Source organism: Salvelinus fontinalis, chromosome 22 (genome assembly GCF_029448725.1).
Source record: "Salvelinus fontinalis isolate EN_2023a chromosome 22, ASM2944872v1, whole genome shotgun sequence".
Classification (NCBI taxonomy): Eukaryota; Metazoa; Chordata; class Actinopteri; order Salmoniformes; family Salmonidae; genus Salvelinus; species Salvelinus fontinalis.
In genome coordinates this window covers 39,123,186-39,144,384 of record NC_074686.1, presented here as the reverse complement: position 1 = coordinate 39,144,384, position 21,199 = coordinate 39,123,186, and the positions used below count along the sequence as shown (strand labels likewise).

Sequence of the window (21,199 nt, the reverse complement as noted above, 5' to 3'; positions counted from 1 at the left end):
ATTATCCCACAGGCTCTGAAGCCATAAATAACCATTATCCCACAGCCTCTGAAGCCATAAATAACCATTATCCCACAGGCTCTGAAGCCATAAATAACCATTATCCCACAGGCTCTGAAGCCATAAATAACCATTATCCCACAGGCTCTGAAGCCATAAATAACCATTATCCCACAGACTCTGACGCCATAAATAATCATTATCCCACAGCCTCTGAAGCCACAAATAACCATTATCCCACAGGCTCTGAAGCCATAAATAACCATTATCCCACAGCCTCTGAAGCCATAAATAACCATTATCCCACAGGCTCTGAAGCCATAAATAACCATTATCCCACAGGCTTTGACGCCATAAATAACCATTATCCCACAGGCTCTGAAGCCATAAATAACCATTATCCCACAGACTCTGACGCCATAAATAATCATTATCCCACAGGCTCTGAAGCCATAAATAACCATTATCCCACAGGCTCTGAAGCCATAAATAATCATTATCCCACAGGCTCTGAAGCCATAAATAACCATTATCCCACAGGCTCTGAAGCCATAAATAACCATTATCCCACAGGCTCTGAAGCCATAAATAACCATTATCCCACAGGCTCTGAAGCCATAAATAACCATTATCCCACAGGCTCTGAATCCACAAATAACCATTATCCCACAGACTAAAGCCATAAATAACCATTATCCCACAGACTGAATCCACAAATAACCATTATCCCAAGGACTGAATCCATAAATAACCATTATCCCACAAACTGAAGCCATAAATAACCATTATCCCACAGGCTCTGAAGCCATAAATAACCACTATCCCACAGGCTCTGAATCCATAAATAACCATTATCCCACAGACTGAATCCATAAATAACCATTATCCCACAGGCTCTGAAGCCATATATAACCATTATCCCACAGACTGAATCCATAAATAACCATTATCCCACAGGCTCTGAAGCCATATATAACCATTATCCCACAGGCTCTGAAGCCATAAATAACCATTATCCCACAGACTGAATCCATAAATAACCATTATCCCATAGGCTCTGAAGCCATATATAACCATTATCCCACAGGCTCTGTGCAGAAATTACCTTTAAAAATTGGCCATGTTTAATCTAATAGAGATTCCCAAGTGGCACAGCGGTCTAAGGCACTGCATCTCAGTGCTAGAGGCATCACTACAGACCCTGGTTCGATTCCAGGCTGTATCATAACCGGCCGTGATTGGGAGTCCCATAGGACGGCGCGCAATTGGCCCAGCGTCGTACGTGTTAGGGTTTGGCCGGGGTATGCTGTCATTGTAAATAAGATTTTTTTCTTAATAACTGACTGTCCTAGTTAAATAAAGGTTAAATAAAGGTTAAATAAAATGTTTTAAATAAACAAACACCTTATTGCATACTTTGAAAATATATTAGGCTATGTAAGCTAAATATACAAACAATAAATATATTAAACAAATATCCTAAAGTATCATCTTTTCGAAAGTACTAATGTTACTGTCCCCACTACAACATAAATACATGTCATTTTGTCCTTGAAACATTGAAATGAAGCACTGTAGAAGTCCATTCATTCCTATGGGACTGTGTTTCTGAGGAGTGCCAATATGTCCGTCCAGTGGGTTTAAGGCCTCTCATTGGCCAACACATGGATTTCAGCGATCCATGGTTTATATACATCATTGGCTGCATCGCGCTGAGCTCACTTCCGTGTATTCTTTATTCGACGGGCGCATGCTTCCTTCTCCATTTTCATAAGTCAAGGCGCCGCGACAGGAGCGCTCATCCGCCGTCGTCAGTAGCCGTGCGGTATAGCAGCGAGAGCTCTACATGCGAAGAAGTGGACATTTACACACCTGCGTACATAACTGGACAAATTTTTCCTTCTGTTGATTTAATTTTTTCTATCCACTCAAAGCTTGATTTTAATTGCACATTTTTGTATTACGAACTGATTTAAACTCAAAATGGAGAATCAAGAAAGCAAGTATCTCCCCGAGCTTCTCGCTGAGAAGGACAGTATGGATGTGTCGTTTACGCACGCTATGAAACTTTTATCTACAGGTAAAATCACATTTTATTGGCAAATGTCCTGCCTCGAGCAAAAGTATTGATATTTTAGCCATTGTGATAAGATGTTTTTACATTTTATTTTTTTAAATCTGGCGTTTTGAAAACGACGCACCGTGGCTAGACGGGACTGCTAACGGGGGTCTGCAAACAGTAGACCCTTTCTTTTCTTCGTCTGTGCTACGACCCGTCACCCCACTGCACTTACAGGGAGACACGGTCTAGACACGGTTTAACAACCCCGTTGAATGAAACCGTGAAATATAGCTTTGTGGATTTCCATGCGCACATGGTAACCTATCCGAAATCTCGCCCTATCGCATGCTCAAAGCTGCAACCGCTCTATTGTCACAGTGGTCTTTCTGTGCGCTCAAACCAGAGGGAGAGAGACAACGATAGGACGTTCTGGCGTCTTTGTGTGGCAGATAACTCCCTTATTGTGTGGTCGTTGCCCACAGCAAACAAACACAAAATACAATTTTTTCTGTCCCCTCGGCAGGTGGTCCAGAAACCCTTTGTATTTCCAATGTGGGTGATTGCACAGAGGGGGAAAACTATTCATAGTTGCATGTAGGTCGCTTTTAAAACGTTTTATAAATCACATATTACCAATTGTGGTTTATTTTGAGTAGCCTACTATTGAAGCAAAAGTTGTGGGTGTGGCGAGACAGGCACGTTTTGGTTTTGACTAGCAAACAACCGCACAAGGGCAGATTTATGGAAGTTTAACCATAAAGAGAAGAGAAAAATAAGCATTTGAAATGTATTTCTGGAATGTATTTTACATTTGCCAAATACATTTAAAAATGCATCAAAACATATGTTAATACTTGACGTACATCTGTAAATGTATTTGGAATACATGCGTTTGGTATGGGAATTATTATTTTATTTTTTATGACGGCGGGGTTCGAGGTCAGTTTGATACTGTGTGACGATAGCAGTGTAAGAATTAAGCAGTTTGTCTGCCTAAACACGATTGTTGTAGTTATTCGGTCAGTTTCGAGATGCTACCATTTGTGGGTTTATTTTTGTTTTTTTGTGGGGGGGGGGGCTGGTTTCACGAACACATTTTAAGCCTAGTCCTGGACTAAATAGCACGCTCAGTGGGGATTCTCCAAGGAAATAACGGTTACTCTGTGTCCGGGAAACAGGCCCTTTCAGTGAAGTCAAATGTGTAAAATATTACAGCTGAGCTCTATTTTGAAAGGCTGTAAAAGAAGCACAGCAATGAGTGGTTTAACATTGCTGAAACGTGTGTAGCCTGATATTCCAGCTGGATCTGACACACTTTTACATGGGGAAATGTGTTTTTCCCTCGGTCCTTTCTACCCATGTGTTCCGCATTATAATACAGACCTCCTGGAATGGAAATCTAGTACAGTACCGTAACCTACCACTAGGTGGAGGTGGTTTATAGATTGTTTAGCCGTATGACCTTATCAAGACCCTCTGGTGGCTGTCAGTCAGTACCTTTTTGAGATCACATATTTAGGAATGATGTTTCATTGTTGCTAGAAAAGTGTCTGGGTTTATTGTCTCGTAACATACTGTGTACTCAAAACGTACTGTGTACTCAAAACGTACTGTGTACTCAAAACGTTTCAGGTGGGTTGCCACTAGGTCTCAGTGAGTCACAATGCAAAAAAAAAAAAAAGCTTCTGTATATCTCACCTGGCCTTTGTCCCTCATAGAGCTTTTGTCCAGTACTGCTAATAATTACCATTGTAAAACGTCTTCTCTTTATAGTGCTAGATATGGCTAGCCTGCTAGATATGGCTAGCCTGCTAGATATGGCTAGCCTGCTAGATATGGCTAGAGTGCCTTTAGGCTACTGTAGTGGGACAATGCAACTTGTCAGTGTGTCACTGGCTGGTCAAAGGAGAGTATAGAACAATACACATGCCTTTGAGTGGTACAGTGCCTGTGTGTCAGTGTGTGGCAGGTCAATGAAGTTTAGATTAGTAGAGAAGACACCGCCGCTAGAGAACCTCTGGCTCCCGGCTGTCAGTGTAGTCCAAATCAAATGTTATTTGTCACATACACATGGTTAGCAGATGTTAATGCGAGTGTAGAGAAATGCTTGTGCTTCTAGTTCCGACAATGCAGTAATAACCAACGAGTAATCTAACCTAACAATTCCACAACTACTACCTTATACACACAAGTGTAAAGGGATAAAGAATATGTACATAAAGATATATTAATGAGTGATGGTACAGAACGACATAGGCAAGATGCAGTAGATGGTATAGAGTACAGTATATACATATGAGATGAGTAATGTAGGGTATGTAAACATAAAGTGGCATAGTTTAAAGTGGCTAGTGATGCATGTATTATATAAAGATGGCAAGATGCAGTAGATGATATAGAGTACAGAATATACATATGAGATGAGTAATGTAGGGTATGTAAACATTTGCACGTGGCATACTGAGGCGCTGTCATGACTTAAGGCTCTTTTCACGTGTATGACTTCTAACGGTAAACTACATTGTTATAACATAGTAAGATTTCGTGTTTTGAATCGGTTGAATTCTCCCTTTGTAGAAATCGAGAGAATCCAGAAAGGTGAACCCAAGAAGGAAGGAGGAGACGCGTACCTGGACCTTTTCACCGTCAAGAATATCAAACTGAAGGAGCGCGTGCTCATACCTGTCAAACAGTATCCGAGGGTAAGTCTTCTACCTCTCTACTCCTGTCCTTCATTCAGCAGCAGGGCTTGAATTACATGGGTGACTGGGGGGGGTCAAACAGTATCCGAGGTTAAGTCTTCTACCTCTCTACTCCTGTCCTTCATTCAGCAGCAGGGCTTGAATTACATGGGTGACTGGGGGGGGTCAAACAGTATCCGAGGGTAAGTCTTCTACCTCTACTCCTGTCCTTCATTCAGCAGCAGGGCTTGAATTACATGGGTGACTGGGGGGGGTCAAACAGTATCCGAGGGTAAGCCTTCTACCTCTACTCCTGTCCTTCATTCAGCAGCAGGGCTTGAATTACATGGGTGACTGGGAGTATGCAAGCTCTCAGCCATGCTTTAGGCGACTCCAAATCAAACTTTATTTGTCACATGCGCCGAGTACAAGTGTAGACCTTACCGGGAAATGCTTACTTACAAGCTCTTAACCAACAGCTCTAAGGGCTTGTAATTAAGCGTTTCAGGGAGGCAACACATGTCACCGTAAAATGTTTCTCCCCGAGGGACAATGATCAGCGTTTTTAATAGATTTCCTCCACCCTCATTATTTAAAGTGGTACTAAACCTCTGTATTTACATGGTGATTACATGGCTGGCGGAAACTTTCGTGTAACCACAGCGTGTCCTCAACCCTTCGACCAGTCTGCGGCACAATTGTTTCCGTTATAGTCGCTTCATGTTAGTTCATGTCTAGTTCCTTACACTAGGGAAGGTCTTCCACATGTTGTATTGGATTAGTTGTGTCAACGTTGTTTCCATGTCATATTGGAAAAGGTCATATGAACCACTGCTGAAACACTGCTTTAAGCAACAGGTACAGAACACACAGCATCTTCAACACTCTAGAAGCCTTATTCACAGTGACTCATCCGTGACTCATCCGCTGGGACCCCCAAAAAACCCAGTTGTATCAACGTTATTTCCATGTCATTTCAACAAAAAACATTCAATGTGCCTGGCGTTTAATCAATTTGGAAAACCCATTCGATTTGAAGAAATTCCCTTCAAACTAAGGGAATTTCGTATTGTTTTCACCCAAATTTTAACTCTAAAATCCAATGACGTGAACTGTTTTGATTTCACATTTAATTCACGTTAGTTGACAACCAAATGTGTAAAAAAAAAAAAGTTCAAATACCGAGTGGGAAATCATATTGTTCGGCTATGATTCTTTTGTAGATGTCCTGTAATGTTTAAACGGGTTTCATTTGTTGGCTGACCTGGTCTTGTTTGTCCTGTCTCAAGTAACATACCAACACCTCCAGACTTTTGACGCCGTATGCTTCCCCCGCATGCTGTTACACAAGGAAGCGTGTTCTGTAGTCTGAACCTGTCTTGTTTGTCCTGTTTCAGTTCAACTTTGTGGGGAAGATTCTTGGCCCTCAGGGCAACACAATCAAACGGCTTCAGGAAGAGACTGGGGCCAAGATCTCTGTACTGGGCAAAGGCTCCATGAGGGACAAAGCCAAGGTGAGAGAGAGCTGACATGTATACCTCACACACCTGCTATCCACCTGTATACCTCACACACCTGCTATCCACCTGTATACCTCACACACCTGCTATCCACCTGTTACGCACACACACCTGCTATCCACCTGTTACACACACACACCTGCTATCCACCTGTTACACACACACCTGCTATCCACCTGTATACCTCACACACCTGCTATCCACCTGTTACGCACACACACCTGCTATCCACCTGTTACGCACACACACCTGCTATCCACCTGTTACACACACACCTGCTATCCACCTGTATACCTCACACACCTGCTATCCACCTGTTACGCACACACACACACACCTGCTATCCACCTGTTACGCACACACACACACACCTGCTATCCACCTGTTACGCACACACACACACACCTGCTATCCACCTGTTACGCACACACACACACCTGCTATCCACCTGTTACGCACACACACACACCTGCTATCCACCTGTTACGCACACACACACACCTGCTATCCACCTGTTACGCACACACACACACATTATCCACCTGTTACGCACACACACACACATTATCCACCTGTTACGCACACACACACATTATCCACCTGTTACGCACACACACACATTATCCACCTGTTACGCACACACACACATTATCCACCTGTTACGCACACACACACATTATCCACCTGTTACGCACACACACACATTATCCACCTGTTACGCACACACACACATTATCCACCTGTTACGCACACACACACATTATCCACCTGTTACGCACACACACACATTATCCACCTGTTACGCACACACACACATTATCCACCTGTTACGCACACACACACACACACACATTCTCCACCTGTTACGCACACACACACACATTATACACCTGTTACGCACACACATATTATACACCTGTTACGCACACACACATTATACACTTGTTACGCACACACACACATTATACACCTGTTACGCAGGTTACGCAGGGAATCTGGCCACAGCTGTCCTACGGCGGAGGGAGAGAGGGAGGGAAATCTGGCCACAGCTGTCCTACAGCAGAGGGAGAGAGGGAGGGAAATCTGGCCACAGCTGTCCTACAGCAGAGGGAGAGAGGGAGGGAAATCTGGCCACAGCTGTCCTACGGCAGAGGGAGAGAGGGAGGGAAATCTGGCCACAGCTGTCCTACGGCAGAGGGAGAGAGGGAGGGAAATCTGGCCACAGCTGTCCTACGGCAGAGGGAGAGAGGGAGGGGAATTTGGCCACAGCTGTCCTACGGCAGAGGGAGAGAGGGAGGGGAATCTGGCCACAGCTGTCCTACGGCAGAGGGAGAGAGGGAGGGGAATCTGGCCACAGCTGTCCTACGGCAGAGGGAGAGAGGGAGGGAAATCTGGCCACAGCTGTCCTACGGCAGAGGGAGAGAGGGAGGGGAATCTGGCCACAGCTGTCCTACGGCAGAGGGAGAGAGGGAGGGAAATCTGGCCACAGCTGTCCTACGGCAGAGGGAGAGAGGGAGGGGAATCTGGCCACAGCTGTCCTACAGCAGAGGGAGGGAAATCTGGCCACAGCTGTCCTACAGCAGAGGGAGAGAGGGAGGGGAATCTGGCCACAGCTGTCCTACAGCAGAGGGAGAGAGGGAGGGAAATCTGGCCACAGCTGTCCTACAGCAGAGGGAGAGAGGGAGGGGAATCTGGCCACAGCTGTCCTACAGCAGAGGGAGAGAGGGAGGGGAATCTGGCCACAGCTGTCCTACAGCAGAGGGAGGGAAATCTGGCCACAGCTGTCCTACAGCAGAGGGAGAGAGGGAGGGAGGGGAATCTGGCCACAGCTGTCCTGCAGCAGAGAGAGAGAGGGAGGGGAATTTGGCTACAGCTGTCCTACAGCAGAGGGAGAGAGGGAGGGGAATCTGGCCACAGCTGTCCTACAGCAGAGGGAGAGAGGGAGGGAAATCTGGCCACAGCTGTCCTACAGCAGAGGGAGAGAGGGAGGGGAATCTGGCCACAGCTGTCCTACAGCAGAGGGAGAGAGGGAGGGAGGGGAATCTGGCCACAGCTGTCCTACAGCAGAGAGAGAGAGGGAGGGGAATTTGGCTACAGCTGTCCTACAGCAGAGGGAGAGAGGGAGGTGAATCTGGCCACAGCTGTCCTACAGCAGAGGGAGAGAGGGAGGGAAATCTGGCCACAGCTGTCCTACAGCAGAGGGAGAGAGGGAGGGGAATCTGGCCACAGCTGTCCTACGGCAGAGGGAGAGAGGGAGGGAAATCTGGCCACAGCTGTCCTACAGCAGAGGGAGAGAGGGAGGGAAATCTGGCCACAGCTGTCCTACAGCAGAGGGAGAGAGGGAGGGGAATCTGGCCACAGCTGTCCTACGGCAGAGGGAGAGAGGGAGGGAAATCTGGCCACAGCTGTCCTACAGCAGAGGGAGAGAGGGAGGGGAATCTGGCCACAGCTGTCCTACGGCAGAGGGAGGGAAATCTGGCCACAGCTGTCCTACAGCAGAGGGAGAGAGGGAGGGGAATCTGGCCACAGCTGTCCTACAGCAGAGGGAGGGAAATCTGGCCACAGCTGTCCTACAGCAGAGGGAGAGAGGGAGGGGAATCTGGCCACAGCTGTCCTACAGCAGAGGGAGGGAAATCTGGCCACAGCTGTCCTACAGCAGAGGGAGAGAGGGAGGGGAATCTGGCCACAGCTGTCCTACAGCAGAGGGAGAGAGGGAGGGGAATCTGGCCACAGCTGTCCTACAGCAGAGGGAGAGAGGGAGGGGAATCTGGCTCAGCTGTCCTACAGCAGAGGGAGAGAGGGAGGGGAATCTGGCCACAGCTGTCCTACGGCAGAGGGAGGGGAATCTGGCTACAGCTGTCCTACAGCAGAGGGAGAGAGGGAGGGGAATCTGGCCACAGCTGTCCTACGGCAGAGGGAGAGAGGGAGGGGAATCTGGCCAGAGCTGTCCTACGGCAGAGGGAGAGAGAGAGGGGAATCTGGCCACAGCTGTCCTACGGCAGAGGGAGAGAGGGAGGGAGGGGAATCTGGCCACAGCTGTCCTACAGCGGAGGGAGAGAGGGAGGGGAATCTGGCTACAGCTGTCCTACAGCAGAGGGAGAGAGGGAGGGGAATCTGGCCACAGCTGTCCTACGGCAGAGGGAGAGAGGGAGGGGAATCTGGCCAGAGCTGTCCTACGGCAGAGGGAGAGAGAGAGGGGAATCTGGCCACAGCTGTCCTACGGCAGAGGGAGAGAGGGAGGGAGGGGAATCTGGCCACAGCTGTCCTACAGCGGAGGGAGAGAGGGAGGGGAATCTGGCCACAGCTGTCCTACGGCAGAGGGAGAGAGAGAGGGAGGGAGGGGAATCTGGCCACAGCTGTCCTACAGCGGAGGGAGAGAGAGAGGGAGGGGAATCTGGCCACAGCTGTCCTACGGCAGAGGGAGGGGAATCTGGCCACAGCTGTCCTACAGCAGAGGGAGAGAGGGAGGGGAATCTGGCCACAGCTGTCCTACGGCAGAGAGAGAGAGAGAGGGAGGGGAATCTGGCCACAGCTGTCCTACAGCAGAGGGAGAGAGGGAGGGGAATCTGGCCACAGCTGTCCTACAGCAGAGGGAGAGAGGGAGGGGAATCTGGCTCAGCTGTCCTACAGCAGAGGGAGAGAGGGAGGGGAATCTGGCCACAGCTGTCCTACGGCAGAGGGAGGGGAATCTGGCTACAGCTGTCCTACAGCAGAGGGAGAGAGGGAGGGGAATCTGGCCACAGCTGTCCTACGGCAGAGGGAGAGAGGGAGGGGAATCTGGCCAGAGCTGTCCTACGGCAGAGGGAGAGAGAGAGGGGAATCTGGCCACAGCTGTCCTACGGCAGAGGGAGAGAGGGAGGGAGGGGAATCTGGCCACAGCTGTCCTACAGCGGAGGGAGAGAGGGAGGGGAATCTGGCTACAGCTGTCCTACAGCAGAGGGAGAGAGGGAGGGGAATCTGGCCACAGCTGTCCTACGGCAGAGGGAGAGAGGGAGGGGAATCTGGCCAGAGCTGTCCTACGGCAGAGGGAGAGAGAGAGGGGAATCTGGCCACAGCTGTCCTACGGCAGAGGGAGAGAGGGAGGGAGGGGAATCTGGCCACAGCTGTCCTACAGCGGAGGGAGAGAGGGAGGGGAATCTGGCCACAGCTGTCCTACGGCAGAGGGAGAGAGAGAGGGAGGGAGGGGAATCTGGCCACAGCTGTCCTACAGCGGAGGGAGAGAGAGAGGGAGGGGAATCTGGCCACAGCTGTCCTACGGCAGAGGGAGGGGAATCTGGCCACAGCTGTCCTACAGCAGAGGGAGAGAGGGAGGGGAATCTGGCCACAGCTGTCCTACGGCAGAGAGAGAGAGAGAGGGAGGGGAATCTGGCCACAGCTGTCCTACGGCAGAGGGAGAGAGAGAGGGGAATCTGGCCACAGCTGTCCTACAGCAGAGAGAGAGAGGGAGGGAATCTGGCCACAGCTGTATGAAGGGATGGTTAGTTGCACCTGCCTAGCCCTGAAAGTGAGGTTAGATTTATCTCACCTGGTTAACACCTTTTTGGGGGTTTTGAACTGTCCATGGTCACCTGATAAAGGCCATGTTGTCTAAAAGACTGTGTGATAGGTTACATAGACCCAGACCGCGGTGGCTTCCTCAATAAGCTCTCCAACTGTCCTGTGTTGTGTTTCAGGAGGAGGGTCTGAGGAAAGGGGCTGAGGCCAAGTACGCACACCTGTCCATGGAGCTGCATGTCTTCATCGAGGTGTTTGCCCCCGTGCCCGAGGCTTACCTACGCATGGCACACGCCATGGAGGAAGTCAAGAAGTTCCTGTTTCCTGTGAGTGGATTAGACTCTTAGATGTGGCGGTTCTGTGTTGTCACCTTTCGTTTCCTTGTCCGACCCTGCAGTACACTCTTACAAATAAAGCTGCAAGTTGAAACCAAATAAGGTTGGAATAGGAAACCATTTTTTAGGCTCTCCGAAGAACCATAAATGGGATGGTTCTTTTGAAGAACCATAAAATAAATGTTTCTGCCATCCGGAATTGAATAGCCCTGCTGTAGTGTTTTAGTCTTATTTGCATATTTCCCAGTGTGCCTTTGGAGTGAATTTTAAAGGTACCAGCTGTGACTGGGTTTGCTAGTGGCACGTGTTTGTAGCATTCATTCATTTTCAGTCCTGGTGCTTCACCAAGTGAAATCCTAAGTGAATATGTTATCATTAAACTGACATTTCTTTAAGACGTTACAGTACATCTCATGAGGCCCTCCTTTTGAGGTTGTAGTTTTACCCTAATACAGTGGCATAAAACTGATAGTTTACAGGCCACATCAAACTACAAGTCCCATAATGCTGGCTTTCAGTGCTCTGTGATTCCTATTGGAATCCGGCCAGACTGGGGATATTAAACATTTAGACTTTTCATTCACCCGCGTTCAGAATGACTGCCAGGATTAAGAAGACTAATGTATGAAACGACCTAAACCAAATCATCTGGAAAAATAATTTCAGAATGATTTAGAAAAATTTGTATTTATATTTGAGTAGCATAAGATGACTCTAGCAATCAATTTCCATGCAACAAACAATAAAAAATATCTACCTGCAATAGATAATGCTGGGAAATATAATAATGATGGGTGTTTTTTGTTTGACCAGTGGTTACTGGGGCTGTTTTACACCACTGAGTGTTAATGTAAACTCCTAACAGGGTTAATGTAACTGAATCCACACTAGAAAAGTTACACAGAAAAATCAACAATATTTTATACTGACCATTGTGCTATGAAAGGGACACATCTGTATACTTCTGTAGAACTGTAGATTCCATGTCAAGAATGTATTATGGATCCACATTAGTTCCTGCCAAGGCAGCAGCTACTCTTCCTGGGGTTTATTATGGATCCACATTAGTTCCTGCCAAGGCAGCAGCTACTCTTCCTGGGGTTTATTATGGATCCCCATTAGTTCCTGCCAAGGCAGCAGCTACTCTTCCTGGGGTTTATTATGGATCCCCATTAGTTCCTGCCAAGGCAGCAGCTACTCTTCCTGGGGTTTATTATGGATCCCCATTAGTTCCTGCCAAGGCAGCAGCTACTCTTCCTGGGGTTTATTATGGATCCCCATTAGTTCCTGCCAAGGCATCATCTACTCTTCCTGGGGTTTATTATGGATCCACATTAGTTCCTGCCAAGGCATCATCTACTCTTCCTGGGGTTTATTATGGATCCCCATTAGTTCCTGCCAAGGCATCATCTACTCTTCCTGGGGTTTATTATGGATCCCCATTAGTTCCTGCCAAGGCATCATCTACTCTTCCTGGGGTTTATTATGGATCCACATTAGTTCCTGCCAAGGCAGCAGCTACTCTTCCTGGGGTTTATAATGGAATCACATTAGGTGCTGCCAAGGCATCATCTACTCTTCCTGGGGTTTATTATGGATCCCCATTAGTTCCTGCCAAGGCATCATCTACTCTTCCTGGGGTTTATTATGGATCCACATTAGTTCCTGCCAAGGCTTCATCTACTCTTCCTGGGGTTTATTATGGATCCCCATTAGTTCCTGCCAAGGCAGCAGCTACTCTTCCTGGGGTTTATTATGGATCCCCATTAGTTCCTGTCAAGGCAGTGGCTACTCTTCCTGGGGTTTATTATGGATCCCCATTAGGTCCTGCCAAGACAGCAGCTACTCTTCCTGGGGTTTATTATGGGTCCCCATTAGTTCCTGCCAAGGCATCATCTACTCTTCCTGGGGTTTATTATGGATCCACATTAGGTGCTGCCAAGGCAGCAGCTACTCTTCCTGGGGTTTATTATGGATCCCCATTAGTTCCTGCCAAGGCAGCAGCTACTCTTCCTGGGGTTTATTATGGATCCACATTAGGTCCTGCCAAGACAGCAGCTACTCTTCCTGGGGTTTATTATGGATCCCCATTAGTTCCTGCCAAGGCATCATCTACTCTTCCTGGGGTTTATTATGGATCCCCATTAGTTCCTGCCAAGGCAGCAGCTACTCTTCCTGGGGTTTATTATGGATCCCCATTAGTTCCTGCCAAGGCAGCAGCTACTCTTCCTGGGGTTTATTATGGATCCCCATTAGTTCCTGCCAAGGCAGCAGCTACTCTTCCTGGGGTTTATTATGGATCCCCATTAGTTCCTGCCAAGGCAGCAGCTACTCTTCCTGGGGTTTATTATGGATCCCCATTAGTTCCTGCCAAGGCAGCAGCTACTCTTCCTGGGGTTTATTATGGATCCCCATTAGTTCCTGCCAAGGCAGCAGCTACTCTTCCTGGGGTTTATTATGGATCCCCATTAGTTCCTGCCAAGGCATCATCTACTCTTCCTGGGGTTTATTATGGATCCACATTAGTTCCTGCCAAGGCATCATCTACTCTTCCTGGGGTTTATTATGGATCCCCATTAGTTCCTGCCAAGGCAGCAGCTACTCTTCCTGGGGTTTATTATGGATCCCCATTAGTTCCTGTCAAGGCAGTGGCTACTCTTCCTGGGGTTTATTATGGATCCCCATTAGTTCCTGCCAAGGCAGCAGCTACTCTTCCTGGGGTTTATTATGGATCCCCATTAGTTCCTGCCAAGGCAGCAGCTACTCTTCCTGGGGTTTATTATGGATCCCCATTAGTTCCTGCCAAGGCAGCAGCTACTCTTCCTGGGGTCCGGTAATATTAAGGCAATTAAAAAATATATATATATGTTTTTTAACATTACATTCATAACAGATTTCCCAACACACTAAGTATAAATGAGGACCCACTGTATACAGTATTTCCATAGACTGTTGTGGTGGGTTACCTACAGTACTATATAATCGGCAGGACTTGTTTGGTTATTGCTAGTCTAGCTATGAAGAAACTTAATTTCCCTGGAAAGACTATGCATGAATCATGAAGGTTAGACGGGTTTGTTTGGTTCGTATGTGTCAATGTAAATCAGTGATTTAGTTATTGTGATCAGAAGTTATTGTGTATTACAGCTATTTTCCCTCTGAAAATAATTCTAGGTTAGCGAGCTTCATTTGTCTGGGTTGATTTTTCCTAAACTGGGGAATGTGTTTTGATATGGCTGTTACTCTGCAAAGGCAGTCTGTTCTTCTCCTTGGCCCCCCCCAAATAATCTTTCCATGTTAGTTGGCATAGGTAGGAACGGTTTAATGTTTAGCGGCATATTAGCGGTCTATCTTGTTAAACGAAGGCGACGCCGTGTTGCTCTTGCTGATGGATTAATTATGGAATCAGACAAAAGGTTGTTTTCAGCGAGTTGTCACTCTAGAGATGAATAGAGCGCAGCCTGCCTGCATATTATAGTATCACACCTACGTCCCAAATGGCTCCCTATATAGTGCACTACTTTTGACCAGAGCCCTATGGAACCCTATTCCCTATATAGTGCACTACTTTAGACCAGAACCCTATGGACCCTATTCCCTATATAGTGCACTATTTTTGACCAGAGCCCTATGAACCCTATTCCCTATATAGTGCACTACTTTTGACCCGAGCTCTATGGGGAATAGGGTGCCATTTGGGACAGAACACTGAATATTTCCTTTTGGCTGTCGGGATCACCAGAGGAGAGTCAGGTTCTCAAATAGAACCCTATTAAATAGTGCACTACTTTAACCCAGGGGCCCCTGCATGGGAACAGATTTATGAAAAGCATTGATCGGGGTCAGGGTTTAACATCCAGGCTGTATCACATCCGGCTGTGATTGAGAGTCCCATAGGGTGGCGTACAATTGGCCCAGTGTTGTCCGGGTTTGTCCCCAGTAGGCCATCAGTGTAAAATAAGAATTTGTTCTTAACTGACTTGCCTAGTTTACTTAAAGAAAAAATAAAAGAAAAAAATGTACCCCCAAAAAGGACTGGAGAAAGACTGTTTGATGCTGGTTGTCAATGGTTGTCTACTGCAGGAGTCTGTCATTATGTATCGGTCGGGTCCAACCTCTCCACTAAACTGAGGAAGATTTACCATTAGGGTACATGCACTAGGTATTTTACCTGCTTGCATACGTAGAGACGAGGGAGACACGCGCACACACCCACACAAGGGTTTAAGGGCTTTTTGAGACCGGCTCTCATTGCCTTGCTTTTATAGTCATTAGTGGCTTAGTGGCTCAGGATACTGAACACAGGGCCGTGGGGTGAGACAGGGATGCAGCTTGAGCCCCACCCTCTTCTATCTATCGATATATATTAGAACCAAAATATAAGTGCAACATGTAAAGTGTTGGTCCCATGTTTCATGAGCTGAAATAAAAGATCCCAGAAATGTTCCCTACACACACAAATTATTATAGTATTTCTCTCATTTTCTGCACGCATTTGTTTACATCCCTGTTAGTGAGCATTTTATCCTTTGTCAAGATAATCCGTCCACCTGACAGGTGTGGCATATCAAGGTGTATCTAGAAGTTGATTTTAACAACATGATCATTACACGGGTGCACCTTGTCATGCAACACAATGTCACAGATGTCTCAAGTTTTCAGGGAGTTGGCATGGTAACTGTTGCCAGCTCTGGTCACTGATGTACAGTTGAAGTCGGAAATGTACATACACTTAGGTTGGAGTCATTTAAAACTCGTTTTTCAACCACTCCACAAATTTCTTGTTAAACTATAGTTTTGGCAAGTCGGTTAGGATATCTACTTTGTGCATGACAAGTAATTTTTACAACAATTGTTTAGACAGATAATTTCACATATAATACACTAAGTTGACTGTGCCTTTCAACAGCTTGGAAAATTCTAGAAAATTATGTCATGGCTTTAGAAGCTTCTGATAGGCTAATTGACATCATTTGAGTCAATTGGAGGTAAACCTGTTGATGTATTTCAAGGCCTACCTTCAAACTCGGTGCCTCTTTGCTTGACATCATGGGAAAATCAAAAGAAATCAGACAAGACCTCAGAAAAAAAATTGTAGACCTCCACAAGTCTGGTTCATCCTTGGGAACAATTTCCAAACGCCTGAAGGTTCCACGTTCATCTGTACAAACAATAGTACGCAAGTATAAACACCATGGGACCACGCAGCCGTCATACCGCTCAGGAAGGAGACGCGTTCTGTCTCCTAGAGATGAATGTACGTTGGTGCAAAAAGTGCAAATCAATCCCAGAACAACAGCAAAGGACCTTGTGAAGATGCTAGAGGAAACAGGTACAAAAGTATCTATTTCCACAGTAAAACGAGTCCTATATCGACAACCTGAAAGGCCGCTCAGCAAGGAAGAAGCCACTGCTCCAAAACCGCTATAAAAAGCCAGACTATGGTTTGCAACTGCACATGGGGACAAAGATCGTACTTTTTGGAATAGTGTCCTCTGATTCGATGAAACAAAAATAAAACTGTTTGGCCATAATGACCATCGTTATGTTTGGACGAAAAACGGAGAGGCTTGCAAGCCGAAGGACACCATCCCAACCATGAAGCACGGGGGTGGCAGCATCATGTTGTGGGGGTGCTTTGCTGCAGGAGGGGCTGGTGCACTTCACAAAATAGATGGCATCATGAGGCAGGACAATTATGTGGATATATTCAAGCAACATCTCAAGTCATCAGTCAGGAAGTTAAAGCTTGGTCGCAAATGGATCTTTCAAATGGACAATGACCCCAAGCATACTTCCAATGATGTGGCAAAATGGCTTAAGGACAGCTAAGTCAAGGTATTGGAGTGGCCATCACAAAGCCCTGACCTCAATCCTATAGAAAACTTGTGGGCAGAACTGAAAAAGCGTGTGCGAGCAAGGAGGCCTACAAACCTGACTCAGTTACACCAGCTCTGTCAGGAGGAATGGGCAAAAATTCACCCAACTTATTGTGAGAAGCTTGTGGAAGGCTACCCGAAACGTTTGACCCAAGTTAAACAATTGAAAGGCAATGCTTCCAAATACTAATTGACTGTGATGAAAGAAATAAAAGCTGAAATAAATCATTCTCTACTATTATTCTGACATTTCACATTCTTACAATAAAGTGGTTATCCTTACTGACCTAAGACAGGGAATTTTTACTAGGATTAAATGTCAGGAATTGTGAAACTAAGTTTTTAAATGTATTTGCTGAGGTGTATGTTAATTTCTGTACCATAAGCCAAACATAATTTTAGAGAAGTTGGCGGTACATCCAACCGGCCTCGCAACCGCAGACCACGTGTAACCACGCCAGCCCAGGACCTCCACATCCTGCTTCTTCGCCTGTGCGATCGTCTGGGTTCAGCATCCAAGACGGCTGATGAAACTGATGCGTATTTCTATCTGTAATAAAGACCTTTTGTGGGGAAGCACTCATTCTGATTGGGTGGGCCTATGCCCTCCCAGGCCCACCCATGGCTGTGCCCCTACCCAGTTATGTGAAATCCATAGATTAGGGCCTAATGCAGTTATTTCCTTATGAACTAACTCAGTAAAATTTGACCGTGTTGCATTTTAGATTTGTTCAGTATAATTACCTTTTCCCTCCTTCCCTATCCTCCCATCTTTACTACCAACCCTCATCCATTTTGTCTGTCCTCTCTGTCTCTCTTTCTCTCAGGACATGATGGATGACATCTGTCAGGAACAGTTCATGGAGATGGGTTATCTGAACGGGGGCCAAGAGCACGGGCCAGGGGCCCCACGAGGCAGAGGAGGGCCTCCGGGACAACCAGGGGCACCCAGGTAAACAGACTCAGGATGAAATGAATCAAGGTGGCTGATGTGAAGTTATTGTCTGGTCTATCTACAGTATGTTTGTTCAAATAACACTTCACCCTCTGTCTCATTCCTCTTTTCTGTCTGCATTATCTTCTCTACTCTCTCGTTTGCTCGCTCTGTCTCTCTTCCGCCGTCTTTCCAGGGGTAGGGGTATGCCCCAACGTGGAGGTACACCCAGGGGAGGTCCCGCCAGAGGCGGTGTAGCGAGGGGGGCACCAGCAGGAAGAGGAGGACCTCCAGCAACCCCTGCCAGAGGGGCAACAGCGCCCCGAGCCAGACTCGCTGCCCCTGGTGGGCCTCTGAGAATGCCCCTTCCACCCCCCCACCAACACGCACCAGCACCGGAACAATATGAGGAATATGTAAGTCGAAATAACTTTATTATTCCATGACGTTTTAGGATCTTAAACATCTCTAATATATGTTTAATATTATCCAGCTAATTCGAGTTTTTATGTTATAATGATCAAGTTACATTGTAACAATGCCCATGCTTGAATTCAGAGAACACGTAGGGTTAAACCGTCATCGTGTAACGCTTTGAAGCCTGTAATTAACTATTTAAAAGTCCAATCTGGTTATTTATTTAGCCTTTAATTTATCCCGGTTCGTTCTCTATTTCACCAGGGGAGATCAGATCTAGGTCAAGACAGCAGTAGTAGCTGGAGCCGACTAGTAATGTGTTATTGTAGAGAGCAACAGCGTTGCTAGGTCTACCTTTTCATAAGACATTTGTACAATGGCAATTATAATGACGTTTTTAAGAACTACCCCTGTTTATAATTGTATTCACCTTTTATTTTATGGGTTAAGGGTTGGTAACGGTGGCTCGTGGTAACGGCGGCTCGTGGTCCCTCCTGGGTTAAGGGTTGGTAACGGCGGCTCGTTGTCCCTCCTGGGTTAAGGGTTGGTAACGGCGGCTCGTGGTCCCTCCTGGGTTAAGGGTTGGTAACGGCGGCTCGTTGTCCCTCCTGGGTTAAGGGTTGGTAACGGCGGCTCGTGGTAACAGCTGCTCGTTGTCCCTCCTGGGTTAAGGGTTGGTAACGGCGGCTCGTGGTAACGGCTGCTCGTGGTCCCTCCTGGGTTAAGGGTTGGTAACGGCTGCTCGTTGTCCCTCCTGGGTTAAGGGTTGGTAACGGCGGCTCGTGGTCCCTCCTGGGTTAAGGGTTGGTAACGGCTGCTCGTGGTACACAGCATTGCAGCTCCTTAGTTAATGAAAGTTCTTCCTTTTTTTGCCAACTTATTTACCGTCTAGATCTCAAACATCAACTGGTGAATGAAATTCACTTCACAGGCCGAGGAGGACCTCTAACATGTTTATTTTGTTCTCTCTCTCTGCTCCTCCTTCTGACCCCCACCCTATTCTCCTCTCTCTCTCTCACTCTCTCCCCTTCTCACTAGGCCTATGATGAGAGCTACACTGAGCCAGCGTACGAGGCATACGACTGTTACTACAGTCAGCCACAGGCGTGAGTCACCCATCTCTCCATCTATTGGCAACAAACTACACACACACACACACACCACGCATTGGCTGTCACATCCTTGCTCTTCACGGTTACACATACCCTACTTACTAACTGGATTATCGAGTTATGGAGAATGTTGGGACTGAAATAGTTCTGAATTCATAAGGATAAACTTTCCCTGTGGTAGGATTGTTTTGAGTCTGTGTGTGTTTTAAGTTGGTTAGTTCAGCTAACCTTCGCTATGTTTGAAATCGGATGACATCAGTTATTAAAGATATTATTTGATATTTTTTTTTATTCGTTTTATTCTATCTTATCTATTAAGTGAGAGCATATTTTATTAATGTAATGTATATTGAACATGACTGCTGGTTAGCTTGGTTTGCTGGCTGGGTAGGTTTTTCTGGTTAGCTTGGTTTGCTGGCATGCAGCAATTTCAACAATTTTACTGAGTTACAGTCCATATAAGGAAATCAGTCAACTTACATTCATTAGGCCCTAATCTATGGATGGGTTGACCTGGGAGGGCATAGGCCCATCCACTTGTGAGCCAGGCCCACCCACGTTTTTCCCCACAAAAGGGCTTTATTACAGACAGAAATACTCCTTAGTTTCATCAGCTGTCCGGGTGGCTGGTCTCAGACGATCCCGCAGGTGAAGAAGCCAGATGTGGAGGTCCTGGCCTGGCGTGGTTACACGTAGTCTGCGGTTGTAAGGCCAGTTGGATGTACTGCCAAATTCTATAAATTATAAATTCTATACGATGTTGGAGGCGGGCTTATGGTAGAGAAATGAACATTCAATTATATGGCAACAGCTCTGCTGGACATTCCTGCAGTCAGCGTGCCAATTGCACGCTCCCTCAAAACATGAACGATCTGTGGCATTGTGGTGTGTGACAAGTGCACATTTTAGTGGCCTTTTATTGTCCCAAGGACAAGGTGCACCTGTGTAATGATCATGCTATTTATCCAGCTTCTTGATATGCCACACCTGTCAGGTGGATGGATTATCTTGGCAAAGGAGAAATGCTCACTAAAATGGATATGAACAAATTTGTGCACAACATTTGAGAGAAATAAGCTTTTTGTGAGGTTGGAACATTTCGTTTCAGCTCATGAATCATAGGACCAACACTACAAGTTGCGTTCATATTTTTGTTCAGTATATATTTGTCATTTATTTAATCCAGAGCGATTTACATTTTCATACTTATTTTCGTACTTTGTTAGCTTGTTCTAATTTGAAATGTTCTTTCTCCTCTGTTCTTCTCTTAGAGAGCCAGAGTACTATGACTACGGACACGGAGAAACACAGGAAGCATATGAACCCTACGGTAAGACATCAATACTCCACTCTCAAGCCAAACCTCTCGTCCTCACCCTGCATGGACTGGGATATCCTTAATTCTGTCTTGATTATTGGTTCTGTAATTGGTAAATTTACATGAATAATGCTGATGGCAACATGTCTTCAATACGTCCTCGTTGAAATGCTTGGGAAACAGAATTCCCGAGTTTCAAACGGGAAATTTAGTGTTTTGTTGGAGTTTTCTACTTGTCATCCGAGCTCATTTTGTAATGACATTTTATGTTTGTCTGTTCTGTCCGTCTCTGTCGTGTGTGTTCATCCCTCTAGCCCAGGACAACTGGAATGGGACCCAGAGAGCGGCACCGGGGGGAAAGGCCCTCCCTGCCAGAGCGGCTAAGGGCCCTTACCGAGAACACCCCTATAGACAATACTGAACTCACCATGCCAACGCCTAGCGACC

The 21,199-nt window shown here is 46.6% G+C and overlaps 1 protein-coding gene across 1 annotated transcript; it reads left to right on the top strand.

Moving 5' to 3' along the window:
- The first annotated feature begins 1,921 nt into the window (after positions 1 to 1,921).
- LOC129820300 (KH domain-containing, RNA-binding, signal transduction-associated protein 1-like) lies at positions 1,922 to 21,194 on the top strand. Its single transcript, XM_055877365.1, has 9 exons — positions 1,922 to 2,080; positions 4,640 to 4,764; positions 6,141 to 6,257; positions 10,937 to 11,083; positions 17,799 to 17,923; positions 18,102 to 18,321; positions 19,361 to 19,428; positions 20,706 to 20,786; positions 21,059 to 21,194. The coding sequence occupies exons 1-9, from the start codon at positions 1,984 to 1,986 to the stop codon at positions 21,171 to 21,173; spliced, it is 1,095 nt and encodes a 364-aa protein (XP_055733340.1). The 5' UTR covers positions 1,922 to 1,983; the 3' UTR covers positions 21,174 to 21,194.
- The last annotated feature ends 5 nt before the right edge of the window (positions 21,195 to 21,199 follow it).

Bases quoted from the DNA above. Each gene is read 5' to 3' on its own strand.
- LOC129820300 (XM_055877365.1), top strand. From the start codon at position 1,984: ATGGAGAATCAAGAAAGCAAGTATCTCCCCGAGCTTCTCGCTGAGAAG. The intron at 6,258-10,936 runs GTGAGAGAGAGC...GTTGTGTTTCAG, and splicing joins CCATGAGGGACAAAGCCAAG to GAGGAGGGTCTGAGGAAAGG. The intron at 18,322-19,360 runs GTAAGTCGAAAT...CCTTCTCACTAG, and splicing joins CGGAACAATATGAGGAATAT to GCCTATGATGAGAGCTACAC.